The sequence below is a fragment of the Lolium perenne genome, chromosome 6 (assembly GCF_019359855.2).
Source record: "Lolium perenne isolate Kyuss_39 chromosome 6, Kyuss_2.0, whole genome shotgun sequence".
Classification (NCBI taxonomy): Eukaryota; Viridiplantae; Streptophyta; class Magnoliopsida; order Poales; family Poaceae; genus Lolium; species Lolium perenne.
Window position 1 is genome coordinate 34333195 of NC_067249.2, and position 16357 is coordinate 34349551.

At 42.8% G+C, this 16357-nt stretch overlaps 2 protein-coding genes across 2 annotated transcripts; both read left to right on the forward strand.

Annotated features, from left to right (window-relative positions):
• Positions 1–442: 442 nt before the first annotated feature.
• On the forward strand, positions 443–11097 carry LOC127308923 (uncharacterized). Its single transcript, XM_051339853.2, has 9 exons — positions 443–946; positions 1047–1214; positions 1299–7361; positions 7834–8647; positions 8781–9469; positions 9588–9717; positions 9799–9880; positions 9960–10074; positions 10583–11097. Exons 1-8 carry the CDS (start codon positions 842–844, stop codon positions 10057–10059), a joined length of 8151 nt encoding a protein of 2716 aa, XP_051195813.2. The 5' UTR covers positions 443–841; the 3' UTR covers positions 10060–10074; positions 10583–11097.
• Positions 11098–12757: 1660 nt separating this feature from the next.
• LOC127308922 (uncharacterized) lies at positions 12758–16081 on the forward strand. Its single transcript, XM_051339852.2, has 2 exons — positions 12758–13062; positions 15382–16081. Exons 1-2 carry the CDS (start codon positions 12997–12999, stop codon positions 15922–15924), a joined length of 609 nt encoding a protein of 202 aa, XP_051195812.1. The 5' UTR covers positions 12758–12996; the 3' UTR covers positions 15925–16081.
• Positions 16082–16357: the final 276 nt, after the last annotated feature.

The window sequence follows — 16357 nt, forward strand, 5'->3', positions numbered from 1 at the left end:
AGTCTTTTAGAATGGTGAGGGTTTTCTGTTTGTTAGCATGTGTTCGGATGCATCTAGATGTAAGACACGTGTTGGGCCTGCCAGGCCTTGTAAGGTCTCTTAGACTTTTAAAGCTAGCCATGGTAGCAAAAGATTTTTTTTGTTTTCAGCTTTGGTAATAATTTTTGGGAAATGTCTAAAAGCATCGCCAAAATTTCTTTCTCCGTCGTGTTATAGTCTACCTTTATTTGAAGTGTACAATAATAAAATGCTTATTTATCTCAAATTTAGTAGAGTATTTTTTCCACTATTCCCAATGCTAGAAAAGAAATGGTGTACTTCCAAAAAGGAAGAAAATGCTGAGAAGTTTTCAGAAACAGAAGAAAATGTTTTTCTATAAGATGAAAACAAAAATGAAAAAGGTTGTCTTCTTTCTCGTACTCTTTCCCTCGAACGAAAACCGACACCTCCACACCTACCTACACAGGGCCCAGATCACGTTTAACGTAACAAACACGACAAAATCCCCGAAACGATTTGTCACCAATTCCTCCTTCTTCTTCCTCCTCCTCTTCCCCGAATCATCCCCAAATCCAAACTCCACGATTCCATCGCCATTACCAGGCCTGGAGGAATCCCCGGGTTCCTTCAAGCCCTTCCCCAGATCTCCCTCGTCTCCCTCGAGCACCCCGCAACCCACTTGGCGCTGCTTGGCACGGAGATTCCCGAAGCTCGAGACCAAGAAGGCCGGTGCCTGGGGTTCGTTCCCGTGCGCGCGCGCGGGTGCGAGCCGGCGAGGTCTAGGGTTTGGCGGGATTGATGCGCCCCCGCCTCGCGTGACCGCTCCCGTGGAGATCTCCGCATGGATCAGAAGGGCCGCGGCCGCGGCCGGGGCGGCGGCGGAGCGGGAGGCCGCGGGGGCGGGGACAATAGCCGCACCGATCTCCTCGCTGCCGGGCGCAAGACGGTACCGACTCCCACAATTTGAGGTTTCCATTTTTTTTTTCGTGTTCCTGCGATTTTGCTCCCGGATTTCTGACCGCGTGTTTCGCGTCCCTGGCACGCAGCTGCAGCAGTTCAGGAAGAAGAAGGAGAAGAAGGGTCCCGGGAAGAAGGCAGAACCTGACGCAGACGAGGGGGCGTCGTCGGTAGCGGGCGCCAACGGCGAGGAACCCGCGCCGGAGCCCAAGTCTCCGGTCGGGCTGAAGTTCCTAGCCGGGGAGGCGCCATTCGAGGTGCGGCTTCTGTTTCCGAGCATGGTGCGTTTGTCTGACTAACCTATATTGCTCCGTGTATGTAACACGCATTCGCCAATGCAGGAAGCAGCAAGGGCGCAGGAGGAGCAATGCAATGGCCAGGGGCCTGCTGCCGTGGAGCCAAGTGCTGCGGAGAATGCCGATGCCGTGCCTGTGCTGGAGGATGCTGGTAGCGGTAGTGTGGAGAACACCAGCAGTGTTAGTGAGCAGGGGAACGCGGAGCATGGAGGCCCTGGACCAGGAGATGGCGAAGATTCAACAGTTCAGGCCACCAGTTCGGATTCCGGTGCTGATCCTGTAGGAGCTCAGCCGGGGGAGGTGGACGGTGAGGAACTTCCAGATTCCGTTTCGAAGGAAAGCACTGAACCACAGGTTTCTTCTCAAGGTGACGTAGCCGAGGATGCTAGCAACGAAATAGGGGAGCACCAGGAGGTGCAGGTGGATCCTGTTGAGACGGCAAGTAGTTCTGATTTCAGAGAAATTGGAGAGGTGCAAATTCCTTCTCAAGACTCAGGAGCTGGTAATACTGATATTGATGAAGGGGCTCGAGAAATGGAGGTGGGTGTTTCTGGGAGGCCATCAGATGGCAGTATACAAGAAGATGCCGGACCCACTGTTTCTGCTGAAATAGGCGTGGAGGCTGGGCATGAAGAAGCGCTGGCCATCGTGGCTTCGTGTGAGATTCCTGGAAGAGGAGACACTGACGGGGAGGCTGATGGAATGGGCAAAGATCCTGTTCAAGAAGATGTAGGCACAAGCAAAACAAATGCAGTAGAGGAAGCTGTCACTGCAGAGTTGGATTTATCCGTTGAAAAGGTTGATCCAGTATTATTTGCTGATGCTCTATCTCAAGGCTTCATGCCATATCACCATGAGTATATTCAGAGTTATGTGTACACGGCAACTATATCAAGGGATTTTCTTCGGTTGCAGCTAGATGAGGTTGCACGCCTGGATTCTGATGAAATTCTCAAGCTCCAGGGACTACTGAAAGAATCTGAAGAAAGTAAAGTAGCAGTTTGTGATGAGATTCAGCAATGTAGACATGAGCTCTCTGACATGAATACGGTGAAGGGTGAACTTGAACTAATTGTGGCTTATCAGAAAGAGGAAATCAGCACCGGCAACAGCAAATGTGAACAGCTGGAGATCGAGCTGCAGACCTCCAAGGAGAACGCGCAACAAATCCTTGGTGAATTAGCTGATTGCCAATCACTGTTGGAGGCTCTACAAAAGGAGAACATGGAACTAACCACAAACCTTGCTCTTGAGAAAGAGGCCAGAAAGGAGGTTGAGGAGCAGGGAGAACATCTGACTGGTGAAAACAAGAAGCTTCTGTCAAAGCTGTCTGACCTTGAACTTAGCTTAGCTTCTGTGAAAGAGGTAATGAATGCTGGCAGTAGCAGATGTGAGAGTTTGGAGGTTGAGCTGTGTTCCTCCAAGGAGAACATGGAACACACATTGACCGAGTTAGCAAACTGCAGGGCTTTATTGGAAACGTCTCAAAAAGATTATTTCGAGTTATCTGCAAAATTTTCCATCGAAACAGAAGAAAACAAGAAACTCAAGGAGTATAATGCGTGTCTACATAACGAGAAGGAAAAGCTTTCGTCAGATCTGTCTGAACTAAATGACAGGCTGCACGTTTCATATGCCAAACATAAGCAGCTTGAGTCGCATGTCAGAGATACGGAGACACACATGGAGCAGCTTAAAGAGCAACTAATTGAGGAAAGCATGCATGCAACAAACAGTTTCGATATATACCAATCCGTAATTAAAGAGCTGGATGCTAAGTGCAGTGTGGTCCTAGGCCAAGCCCAGACAGCCGTGTGCCAAAAAATTGAACACCATCCGAACTCGTCAGAAATCACAGTTGAAAATGTTGAAAGAGCAGTTACAAGTCCAGTGTTTGTTAGTGATAGCAACGATCAGCATTCACACCCTCTATTCAATGAGAAAGACTCGTGTAAATCAGCTTCTTTGCGGTCACTGAAGGGCCATCTAGAGGTTGCTAAAGGTGAATTGTATGAACTTCAAAAATTAGTTGAGAGGATTTCATCTAGGTCCGATGGACGTGTTCTCGTATCAAAACTCATCCAATCCTTTGAGGTAAAAGGAAATCAGGAAGAACCTGGAATGTCCGAGGGGGAGCATGATGATTTAAAAAAGTTAACTCAGGAGATGATAAGCTGCCTTGTGGAAAAGTTCAAGTTGATGACTTCAGATCTTACAAAGACTGAAAAGTATGTTGCCGAACTGTGTGACAGAATAGAGCTTTCCAGTAAGTCTGAGGTGGAGCAAGAAGCAGAAAGGCAACGTACTGCAGCTTTTGAACTAAAAATGGATGGGCTTGCTGAGAAGCTAAGCAACTACAAGAAAACAATTGATCAACTGGACATTCAGCTTGCTAACGTACAACAAGATGCAGATAATCGTTCTGGAAAGCTCACTGATCAGGCAGAACTTTTGCATAACGACATGACAGAAAGGATTTCCATTCTTGAGAAGGAAAAGGCATCTCTATCAGATTTGCTCAGTGAAGTTACCAATAAGCTCAGCTGTTTGAGAGGTACTTCACCTAATGATTTGGGTGAAAGTGAAGATCTCAGCTTTTGTATATTGAACTCTGTGGATCTTGCTGCTAAATCAATCCAAAGTCTTCAGGACAGATTAGAGGCTGGTCAAACGGATAATGCTAAGCTCAACACTTCTCTGTCGGAGATCATGAAAGCACATTCTGATGTTCAAGAGAGAAATGAACATGCCTGTAGAATGGTTAAGACCATGTATGGTTCCTTGCAGGAATTTCTACGTGGCTCACTGGGATATTCGGACGAAGCAGGCGCAGGGTATAATACTGAGGAGCCAATTGAAGCTTTACTTAGTCATCTCGGAGGAACTATTGAGCATTTGAAGAATCTATTGCATGATCATCATTCTTTGCAATCAGACAATGTTAACCTCGAGTCAAGATTGTTGAGCAAATGTGAAGAACTAGAAGAGCTCAGCTTGAGATGCAGTTCTTTAATGGAAAATATGAATGACATCTGCTTGCAGAATGAGGAGCTTAAGTTAGTTTCTTCAAGTAAAAGTGCGGCGCTGGATGAACTGCATGGTAGATGCCTCTCTATAGCTGAAAAAATGGTTCACCACTCTGCAAGTCCTACCTCAGTACTTCTTTCGATATCTAGTAGTGAAGCTCAAACGATGAGCAAGGAGCATCATATTCTTAACACACTACTGCCATGTATTGAGGAGGGTGTGGCTTCATACAATGAGAAGCTTGAAAATGCAGTTGAAGAAACACACTTATCAAAGATATGCTTGCAAAATGCCCATATTTTTTACCAAATTTCAGTTGATATGTGGTCTTTGCCCTTGCCTGTGTTGATCGAAGAAGAAATTTTGCCCAAGGTTTGTGACTTGCAGGCCAAAATTGACCAGCTGAGTGCATTGAACATTCAGTTAGAAACTGAAGCTCCAGTCCTCAGGGATGGCTTGAAAAAGCTTGATGAAGCTCTTGAAATTTCACGTGCTGAACTTCAGAAAAGGTCTTCTGAACTTGAACAATCAGAGCAGAAACTTTCTTCTGTCAAGGAAAAACTTGGTATTGCTGTTGCAAAAGGCAAGGGTTTGATAGTGCAACGCGACGGCCTTAAGCAGTCTCTTTCAGAGAAATCTGGTGAGCTTGAGAAGCTCTCACAAGAGCTGCAATTGAAAGATGCATTAGTGAAAGAGTTGGAAGCCAAGCTCAAATCCTACACAGAAGCGGATCGAATTGAAGCTTTGGAGTCAGAACTCTCATACATACGGAACTCAGCTACTGCTTTAAGGGACTCATTTATTCTAAAAGACTCTGTTCTTCAGAGAATTGAAGAAGTCTTAGAAGACCTAGATTTGCCAGATCGTTTTCATTCTAGAGACATAGTTGAGAAAATAGAACTGTTGTCGAAGATGGCTGTTGGTGCTTCTTTTACCATGCCTGATGGTGATAAGAGATCCTCTGTGGATGGGCATTCTGAGTCTGGTGCGGCCATGGATAGCATAAGCGATGAGCAAATCACAAATTCAAATCCAGGGTCAGATGAATTGAAGAACAAATATGACGAGTTGCATAGGAGATTCTATGAACTGGCTGAGCACAACAACATGTTGGAACAATCTCTAGTGGAGCGGAACAGTATTGTCCAGAAATGGGAAGAAGTCCTGGGTCAGGTTAGCATTCCCCCACAGTTCAGAATGTTGGAACCAGAAGATAGGATAGCTTGGCTGGGAAACAGACTATTGGAGGTCGAGCAGGAAAGAGACGCGTTACATTTGAAGATTGAGCACCTTGAGGATTCCTCCGAGATGCTAATCACTGATCTAGAAGAATCACACAAAAGAATTTCTGAACTCAGTGCAGAGGTTGTTGCTGTAAAGGCTGAAAAGGAATTCTTCTCACAGAGCCTGGAGAAACTGAGATTTGAGTTCCTTGGACTCTCTGAGAAAGCAGTTCAAGACGAGTTTGTCAGAGATAATTTGCGGAAAGATCTAGCTGAACTGCAGGAGAAGTTAGCTGAAAAAGCAAATGAGTGCAAGCGTTTTCATGATTTGGAAACAGAGATACTCAAACTACTGGATATGGTTCGGAACGTGCTGCAGGACGGCAGTAATACTGAAATTCCATCTGGTGACAGTAGTGCTGTACTGTGCTTGGGTGAACTGTTGAGAAAAGTTCTAGACCACTATGAGACACTATTGTCAGAGTCAACTCTAGGCAATTTTGCTGAGAAGGAAATTCATTTAGAGGAAGCCAAGCTATCTAGCGACGCCTCTACATCAGAGATAGGTAGAGATGACAAAGAGAGTGCGCTTAATGCTCCGAGTAATGAGTTAGAGCATGCTCGCAGGAGTCTAACCTTAGCTGAGCAGCAGTGTGATGAAGCAGTGGAGAAGGCACAATCACTAACACTGGAGGTTGAGGTGCTGCGTGGTCAGATAAACCAACTGCAGGAAGTTGGTGCTGAGCAGACCCAAAAAAAACAGTCGCTTGTGCTTGAACTGGAATCAGTGGGTAAGCAACGAGATGATCTGCAAGAGAAGTTAAATCAGAGTAATGAGTTAGAGCATGCTCGCAGTAGTCTGGTCTTAGCTGAACAGCAGCGTGATGAAGCTGTGGAGAAGTCACACTCACTAAGACTGGAAGTGGAGACGGCGCATGCTCAAATAAACCGGCTGCAGGAAGGTGGTGCTGAGCAGAGTAAAAAGTATGAATCGCTTGTGCTTGAACTAGAATTAGCTGGTAAGCAGCGGGATGATCTTCAAGAGAAGTTAAATCAGGAGGAGCAAAAGTGTGCTTCACTGAGAGAGAAATTGAATGTTGCCGTTAGAAAAGGGAAGGGCCTGGTGCAGCAGAGAGATAGCTTGAAGAAAACTATAGAAGAGATGAATGCTCTGATAGAGAATCTTAAAAATGAAAGGAAACAACACATCGAGTCACTCGAATCCGAGAAATCGTCCTTGATGGGTCGATTATCAGAGAATGAGAAGAGCTTGCATGACACGACACAATACTTGAGTAGGTTATTAAATGCTTTGAGTATGGTGGACATTGCTCGAAAATTTGATACAGATCCAATCACCAAGATTGGAAAAGTTGCACAGCTTTACCTTGACCTACAGGCAACATCGACTTCATCACAAAATGAAGTGAAGAAATCGAAACGAGCAACGGAACTGCTTCTAGCCGAGTTGAATGAAGCTCATGAAAGGGCTGATAACCTGCAGGAGGAATTGGTGATGGCAGAGGCTGCACTTTCTGAATCCTCTAAACAGAACAATGTTCTAGAGTCTGCAAGAGCGGATGCTGTTCGCCACCTGGAACATATTACTTACATGCAGGCACAGGCAGCAAGGAAGCAAATAGATCATTTGAAGGAGTTGAACTCTACCAGTGGTCAACTAAGAGAAGTCTGTTTTGAACTTTCACAACGCCTTGTCAGTGCATTCAGTAAAGATGTGGACCTTATCTGCTATATGGAGAGCTTCATGAAATCTTATGGTAAATGGATGGACGGCACAAATATGGTTGACATACCCATCACTTCTAACCGTCTGTTGTCTACCAGCATAAGCAGTAAGGTATATTTTTAGAGTACCAATTTTTCCAGTGTGTTCTGTTTCTTTCGGCTCCTATTATAGTTTATCAAGTACAGACTGTTTTGAAGGTTGGACTGATGTTGTGCAAGTGAACTAATTTCTCCTTTTGCATTTACGCAGAAATGTAAATGCCAGTTGATCATTCCTAATTAGTTAATTCATTCATAGTTCTCTTCAATGATATTTATAATGTTAAAACGAGGCTGCATTAAGTATCCACCATGTCATGTTTCTTTATGACCGTCTTGTTTATTCTCATTCACCATAAGCGATCAATTTGTTTGTTTAAATATGATATTTCCATAAAAGCTTGAACTTAGATGACAATGATGTGGTCTATGCTGAAATTATACAAAATTGTTGATGCTAATGTGCTATATTAGAGTGTGGGTGTTGTAGGCTTTCAGATCACTAATCGCCGCTTTTCTAATTGGTTTTAATTTGTGTTTCACAGAAAGCTCTTATTCCCAATACCCCGTTTGAATTCACAGTGGATGATAATGATGGAAGTCAGACCTTACATCATCTTGCTATTGCATGCCATGCTGTATCTGATTGTGTAAAGGATTGCAATGATCTCAAAAGGAACATTGACGAGCATGGTTTTTCAATTGATCAGAAAGCAACAGAGCTATCTGGCATTATGTCCAACTTGCAGAGCAGGTTCACTTCTCAAAACAATGAGTTGGAATCTTTGAAAGAAAACATTGTTGAACTACAATCAGAGATCAAAGAGAAAGAAGAGGAGAATTTATCTATGCGTAGAAATATGAGTTTGCTTTATGAAGCATGTACTAATTCAGTTTCTGAGATTGAAGGAATGACTGGTATGGGGTCTGGTAACCGGAGCTATTCTGTTGGGAAAAACCATCTATCTTCAGATGACCATATAAAATCAGTTGTTGAGCAGCTAGGTGCGGCAGTAAAGACTACTCGGTATAGTAATGAAGGGAACACAAAGGAACTAAAGGCTACTGTTCTTGAGTTGCAGCAGGAGCTTCAAGGGAAAGATGTGCAAATTAGCACAATCAGTTCGGAGCTTGCAATTCAGATAAGGGAAGCCGAATCATATGCAAAACAGCTTTCTGTTGAGCTTGAAGATGCAAGAATGGAAATACACAATTTGGAGAAACATGTTGAGGTGTTGCTTAATCAGAAGAAAGCTTTAGAGACTCAAGTAAGCGATCTTAAAGATCTGGAGACAGTGGCAAGCGAGCAGCATGGAAGAATAAAGGAGCTGACTGATGAACTGAGCAGAAAAGATCAAGGTGAGCTATATTGCTTTGGTTAACTGAATTTTCTTTGATTTCTTCTGTTTATTTCTTGTTACATTTTTCCCATTTGAAGTAATGCATGTTCTTATTCCTGCATTTTGTTTTATGTTTTTGGTGTATTGTACAGAGATCGAAGGTTTGATGCAAGCACTCGACGAAGAAGAAAAGGAGCTTGAAATCTTGGAGAACAAAAGCAATGGCTTAGAGCAGATGCTGCAAGAAAAGGAATTTGCTTTAAAGAGCCTTGAAGTTTCTAGGACAAAAGCTCTGACTAAACTTGCAACAACAGTTGACAAGTTTGATGAGTTGCATAGCTTGTCTGAAAGTCTTCTTGTAGAAGTGGAAAGCCTTCAGTCACAGTTGCAAGAGAAAGATTCAGAGATCTCGTTTCTGCGCCAAGAAGTCACAAGGAGTACTAATGAACTACTAACCACTGAAGATAGCAACAAGCTGTACTCATCTAAGATAAATGATTTTGTTAAGTGGTTGGAAACTGCACTATTGCAATTTGGTGTGCATTGTGAGTTCACAGATGATCATGATGGCACTCAGGTTCTTGTATATATGGATATGTTGGACAAGAAAATAGGATCTCTGATATCTGAATCAGATGATTTGAGGATTGCTGTCCAAAGCAAAGATTCTTCACTACAGATCGAGAGGACCAAAATGGAAGAGTTGTCACGTAAATCAGAGGCTCTAGAAGCTTCTTTGAGCCAAAAGGATTCTCAGATAGGGTTGCTTCGTCGAGACAGGATATCGGGCCAACCTAGCAGATCTCTAAACTTACCAGGCACTTCAGAGATTGAACAAATGGTACGAACATTTTTCTGGTATTCTATTAAATACAAACTGGATGCAGCATATTATGTTTGAGTATGTTTTGTATATTTATGGTCAGATGGTCACTTACATACTTTAATTCCAAATGCAGAATGACAAAGTAAGCCCAACTGCAGTTGGCACTCAGATTCGAGGGGCACGAAAAGTCAACAACGAGCAAGTTGCTATTGATATAGAGATGCACAAGGACAAACCATTGGATGATGAAGATGACGATAAAGGTGGAAATAAATCTTGCATGTTGAATTTAGGTTTGCATTTTTAATTTTGTGCTCTGGCTAATTTCCCATTTGTAATTGCAGCACATGGTTTCAAGTCACTTACGATGTCTCGCATTGTTCCGAAGTTCACTCGACCTATATCGGACAGAGTTGATGGGATGTGGTAAGTGCAATTTCAGTTCTTACTGAGTTGATTGAAGGCGTTCTCCCAGGGTTAATTTTTATATATTTGATTTTAACAGGGTATCTGGTGATAGATTGCTCATGAGACAACCAACCTTGAGACTTGGCGTTTTGTTATACTGGATTGCATTGCATGCGTTGCTTGCGAGTTTTATTTGAAGGTTATATTTAAAGGTGAGTGATGATGGTTGAACAGTTACAGGGTTATAGCCTCTGTCTGTAGGCATGTGGTTAACTGTGTTTTGCATAGTGAAACATGGCTTCTCTGCATCCTTGCTAGAGTTTTTCTTCATTTTACTTTCCCCTAATACTCAGTAGTACCTAGAGGTCCTGCACTCCACAAGAAATATAACTGAGGGAGGGTGTGTTCACCTTAGGTAGTAGGACCTATTGAGCTGAGATGTGTGGCTGATTTATAATTTATTTTAAATGAATTAAATCGAATGGTACTAATTATTATAAAACCGCGTTGATAATATTGTGCATTGCTGAGCTAGTAAAAAGAATCTTGTATTTGATTGGTGATACTGCTGCCTCCCTGTCTATTTTCGCAGCGAGCATATGGATTTTCAGTTTCGCAATCCTCATGGGAGGATTCCTTTATTTCCATCTTGTTAAATATCTTTGTTCATCTGTTTTTGTTCCACTCATTTAACTTATCTATCTGATTGGTATTCTGCAGCTGTAGTTTTGATCGATCTCCTTGGCGAGCTACTGTACAGTACCATGTCTATAGCAAGCTATGCAAAGCAAGCAGTCTATTCAAATGTTGTCGATTCCTTTGAAAATTGGCACCAAATAGTTGTACCGAATTGGCAGCTGTGGTTCTCACCCTCTCTTCCGCGCGGATTGATACTGCCTGCCCCAGTTGGGTCCGATCTCATTTAACAGCACCGAGGGAACAGAACTGAGCTGTAGTAGCAGTAGCAGCAGCAAAGATCCCCTGTACATACTCTCATTTTTTGTTTGCTCTATTCTTTGCTTTTAGAAAAGATTGAGAGCATCTTACATGCTAGCGTCTACACTATACATCACAGGTTTACAGAAGAATGGTTGACATGTACCAGTAGTAGTTTTGGAAGCTAGGGTATTGGGATGGTCACAACATTTTTTTACCCTCTTAAAAGTTGGCCCCGTGTATTCTGAAATTCTTTTTGTATACACATGTGACAGTGCAGCACAGTAACTGTTTCATTACTGCCACAATGGCCCTATTATCTGGAAGCTCTGATGCCGCGATGAGAACATTTCATCTCGCAATCTCCGAAACTGGAATGGCAATTGTGTAATCTGAGAGCCGAAGGACGCTTCAGTGTGTAAATCCTGTATAGCGTTCATGTTGACGTTTTCTCCGATGACAACCAGGTGGTTCGGCTGCCACCACCTGTGCGACGAGGCCGCTGCATCATCAGCAGATAATAAAGGAAAGAGAAAAAAACAAGCACATGGCATTTACTCCCTCCGGTCAATAATACTTCTTCCATCCATAAATGATGTCTCAATTTTATCAAAATTTAGATGTATTTGAACCCGTTTTAGTATACAGATATAACCAAATTTTGAAAGAGTTGACACATCCTTTTATAAACGGAGGGAGTATAAAACGTTTTACTCCCTCCAACACGGAGTAGCCTTTAGTAGATTCATCTATTTTAGTATGTATCTAGTTTGTGTAGATTCACTCACTAAGTGTGTATCTAAACCTATGCTCCCTATATTTTGAAATGTATCTTACATATATTTTAAATTTTAAAAAAATTGAAACTAAAAGTTCGCACGTACATCTTCACGTGCTACATGCTCACAAAGTCGTTTCATAAAAAATCAACTTATCATGTGACGTGTGTAAAAAAGACAAAATTCAGTGCTAAAAATAATGTTTTTCACAAGATAAACTTTCTCTTTTTTATATAGACCACACAAAATATTGTTTTTTCGTGAAACTTGACGAACACACGTATATTATGGAGATGTACATGTAGAATTTTTTGTCCAAATTTTTTGACATTTCGAAATATAATTTTTTGGTAGAGGGAGCATACGCACCCGGGAGCCGAATTGAATTTCCGCCTTATATTTATATAAATAGAGGAAGTAACTTATTTGGGTTTATCTATATCCCGGCTGGCTGAGATTAAAGATACCGAGTCTTTATAGAAATCTCAATAAACCTCAGTCTCCTCATAAAAGTGAATTGTAGTTTAGACAAAAATGCAACTCATTCTATACTTCCAGTTACACTTTTCAAGCCGCTGCACAATTTTAGTTACACACTTTTTTTAGATAACCGAGACTTCAACTGAGACCTAGTAAAACGTTCTATATTCGGTTCGTAGATGAACACTGCCAACTTTAGCGGAAAGTTCTTGAGCACTAATGCTCCAGCTGTTAATTTTTTAAAAAAATTATACATATTAGTTTCAAAAAATCTGACAATAAATCTTTACATAGTAAATGATATAACCTACAAGCGTGCAAAACTTTAATATGGAATTATTTATACTGTCGGCTACACAAAAAAAGATAAAATTTGTTGAAATTTGGAGATCAGAAATATGCATATCCAGATCCATACGTTTGTTATTTCTGTGTAGCATATTAAAATTAAAATTTTGCATGTTTGTGAAACATGTCATTCGCTACAACGTGATTTTTTTCTACTCCTTTCAATCCATATTACTTTCACTATTAAAATGTATCTAGATACATCTATATTAGTGTCAAGTAATATGAAGTGGAGTGAGTAATTATTTTTAAAACTCATAAATATGTTTTTATTTTTATTTTAAAACAGCAGAGCACTAGAACAGGACTGTAGGTGGTCTGACAGCAGGGCATGAGCGCCCATAGGAAACCTGACGATCCAAACAGTCGGAGGTCCGCTAGTCCAAAACGGAGTACCTCCACGCCGGTAGGGCACGCCGCCACGCCGTTCGCCACCGCTGAGCCGGCGGCCCGCTCATCGCCGCCTCCACCCCGTTCCTCCCAGTGCCTCCTTTCTACGCCCAGCTCGCCGCCCAGTGCCTCCCCTCCCCTCTACGCCTGCGCCATCCGCCCATCCCGGCTGTTTTGCCGTCGCCCAGCTTGCGGAGAAAGATGCGTGTGGTGGTGGTGGAGGACAAGAACCCGGCAGGGGAGGAGGACAAGAATCCAGCGGGACAGGTCTGATTTACTTGATCCTTCTCCTCCGGTCTCCCCCTGTCCTCCATCCATCGATTCAATTATTCGCTTGGTGAACTTCATATAGATTAGGAACACAAGACAGCCTTCTGAGTCAAATCATGATGGAGGATTCCATCCACCCATGCATCAGATGCTAAGATATTTGAGCTAGCTGCTCCTGTATCAGAGAGATATTTGAGCTAGCTGCTCCTGATATCATGTCGGTAAAGTAGACTGACATTGAAGATTTCAGATCCTCGTGCAAGATTTATCATCTATAGCGGAACAGTAGATGGGTCTAAAACGTTGCAATCAGCCCTCCCTTGGCTATACATTGTTAGGTAGGATGAGACTCTCCAGTATTACCACTACGGATGGTAACCCGTTTAGTCCGCCCCTCCAACTAATTATCGCGACAGAGGGGATTCAAACCTGGGTGGGCTGGCTGCGCACTCGCAGGCCTTGCCACTGAGTTAGCACTCAGTTCTCGAACAGTAGATGAGTCTGAATTGGTCCGTCAGTTGTTCCCCATTTTACAGACATGAGCAGGCAGCCCAGAGAAGCAAGTGGGATGTGTGAATCTCTCCCTCTAGCTCTTGCTGCAGTTAGCATCTTCAGAAAAGTTGGCAGTGTGTTCCTGTGTGTGTGAATTTACTGTCTAGCGATCTGTTTTGTGTTGTCGTGTGCTACAGATTGATTAGGTTAACTTATATCTGGTAGTAGAGCATGGTGAGCTGGTTTATACACTAACAGACCGATGAGTTTTTGACTCAGGATTGTCCTTCCTGTTTAGATAGTTGAGAATACCTCTGGCTGGACCTTCTCTTAATTGATTCCAGATGCGTGTATAGGGAGAGAGCCACGGTTGTTTTCTCAAAAGAAAAGAAAAACACTTTGTTCATCAAGCAGAGTTGTTATGTTTTATTTATTGGAAATGCAGCATACATGTAACTTTGTAGCTAGCCTCAGTATCTCTAGCCAAAATCGATCTTTCTCTTTCTAGTTCTACCTTGATGAAGAGTAATGACATTCCTCTTTGGTTCCATCAATGCTATGGCTATACAAGGGAAAAAAACTGGCACGATGCTCTAAAAACAGGTTAACTGAGATATGATATTTTTGTTCTGTCCTCTGCATGTTTATTATTTTTCTATTGGATATGTCTAAATCTTATATGCTGATTGGGCATGAACCTGCAAAGTTTGATGCATTTTTTAGATCCTCTGATTATGTTGTATGGGTGGACAAGTTTCCTCAGTTTCACTTTTGGTGATACATGGACTCGGACCTCTGGTTGTTTACTGCACTGAGCGTAGCTTCTGGGATATTGTTCTTGTTCTAATGTCTGAATCTTGATACCTTCTCCATTCCATCGCAGTTTGTGCTCCATGGTTTAGTGGTATAAATGTCATGAACGAGCAAAGATGATTATACGTGAAGCTCTAATGCAAGCAACGTTTCCAGTATCCAGAAACTTCACTAATGAATATGTATCATATCTGCAAGTGCCTTGGTTGTTTTAAGAAGAAATGGTGGGGAAAATGTCAGGACTAACTTCATTCAACTTGCATGATTTGCAAAATCCAAATGTTCCCTTTTCTCCAAAATTAGCAAATCTTGATACTTCTGTTCATGATGGGGCCATGTGGTCTCAAAGTTATGTGCAAATTTAATGTGAATAAATATTTATACTAGTCAGGTAAAAGGCGTAATTTCGGTTTTTTTAATCTACGTTGTACTAGCCAATTAGTATGGCTCGGTTTCACCCAAAGGTTAGGAATTGTTTGTAGGCTGGTTTTCTCAACATAAGTAAAATGAGAAAACATTTTCGAACATGTAGAATTAAAGCAAAAAACCTACATCATGAAACAAAACTTTGCAAGATTTTTTAAAAAAAGAAACAAAGGAAAATAAAGTTTGTAGAACACAAAAGGAACAATTAAATTAACACTTCAGAAGCTGTTTTGCTGCACCCATGACACAGTTTGTCAGATTACCGAACTTGCAAGAGAAGTACCCATCACGATCACACCCGTCAATTGTCAATGCTCTCTAACATTCATTTACTATTATGGTGTTTGTGAGCATTTGATCAGCTAAAAACCATGTACTTCCATTGCAGCTTCGTTAAATTGTGTTACCTGAGATTATTGACCTGACAATGTGTCGTCTGTTCAAGAAACCAAGTGTGTGCGTCTGAAATGCCGCTGAAAATTACCATACTAACCTGTTAAGAATACCAAATTACTACATCTATAGTCCGCTCACTAGATTACCTTCTGTGCAACCTTAATGAATTCATTATTAATGTTGTTGTAGATTGCCTCCTCGGCAAGCACATTGGATGCGCAAGAGCTGGAACAGTTGGGTGGTGTCGAGAAGACCCAAGAGCCAGTTGACGCGGAGGAGCCAGCAAAGGCTGAGAAGACCCATTTGTCCGTTGATGGAGAGGAGCCTTTGTGGAACGAGCCGCCGGAGCAGCGCTGCAACATGATTCGAACCGCCGAGGCGTGCCAATACTGGGCCACCTACGCGCCACCGCCAAGAGGCCCCACAAGCCTCCAAGAAATCCACCGACGGCGGGTGGACCTGCCGCCGGAGCTGCGAGCGGATCCCCTCTACGGCGTGAACTCGCCGGAGTGGGACCGGATCTTGGAAACCGAGCATGAGATCCGTCACCACTCCTTCTTCGCCGCCTCGCCGCCTGCATCATGGTTCGACTCCGACGACGAGCTCCTCTTCGATGACGACGACCTGGACATGGCGAAGACGGACGCTGACCTCTACGTGCGACAGCCGGGTGAAGTTGGGTATGTTCCGCCGCCAGTGGATGTGCCGATGGAGGATGTCGCAACAAGCTAGATCATTGAAGAGGATGAAATCTGTGTTAGATCTTCTACATGTTACGCCATGGATGAATGATGATTAGTGCGAGTTGTTTAGGTTTCCTAAGCTAGATTGGTTGTTGTGAACAATGGCACCCAGTCCACTGCAGCACTTGCCGCAACCTTCTCCAATATGTCTCCAGTTCCTGTCCGGTCAATTTCTTATCCTCCTTAATCTTTACTATTAAATGGGAGTTGGTCGTTTAACACTCAACGCGTTTGATGGTCGTCATTCGGAGCATCTCGTCCGTTCAATATAATCTCACGGTCCGCTCAAAATCCATCCGTTCGATCTAACTTTTCCATTACTTTTATGGTAAGTCGCCCCTCTTCTCCTTTGTTAGGCATGATCATGGTATCAGTCATGAATCACGTATCAATCACAGGGATAGGCACAATCACGGGAATTT

Bases quoted from the DNA above. Each gene is read 5' to 3' on its own strand.
- LOC127308922 (XM_051339852.2), top strand. From the start codon at position 12,997: ATGCGTGTGGTGGTGGTGGAGGACAAGAACCCGGCAGGGGAGGAGGAC. The intron at 13,063-15,381 runs GTCTGATTTACT...ATGTTGTTGTAG, and splicing joins ACAAGAATCCAGCGGGACAG to ATTGCCTCCTCGGCAAGCAC.
- LOC127308923 (XM_051339853.2), top strand. From the start codon at position 842: ATGGATCAGAAGGGCCGCGGCCGCGGCCGGGGCGGCGGCGGAGCGGGA. The intron at 8,648-8,780 runs GTGAGCTATATT...TGTATTGTACAG, and splicing joins ACTGAGCAGAAAAGATCAAG to AGATCGAAGGTTTGATGCAA. The intron at 9,881-9,959 runs GTAAGTGCAATT...TGATTTTAACAG, and splicing joins GACAGAGTTGATGGGATGTG to GGTATCTGGTGATAGATTGC.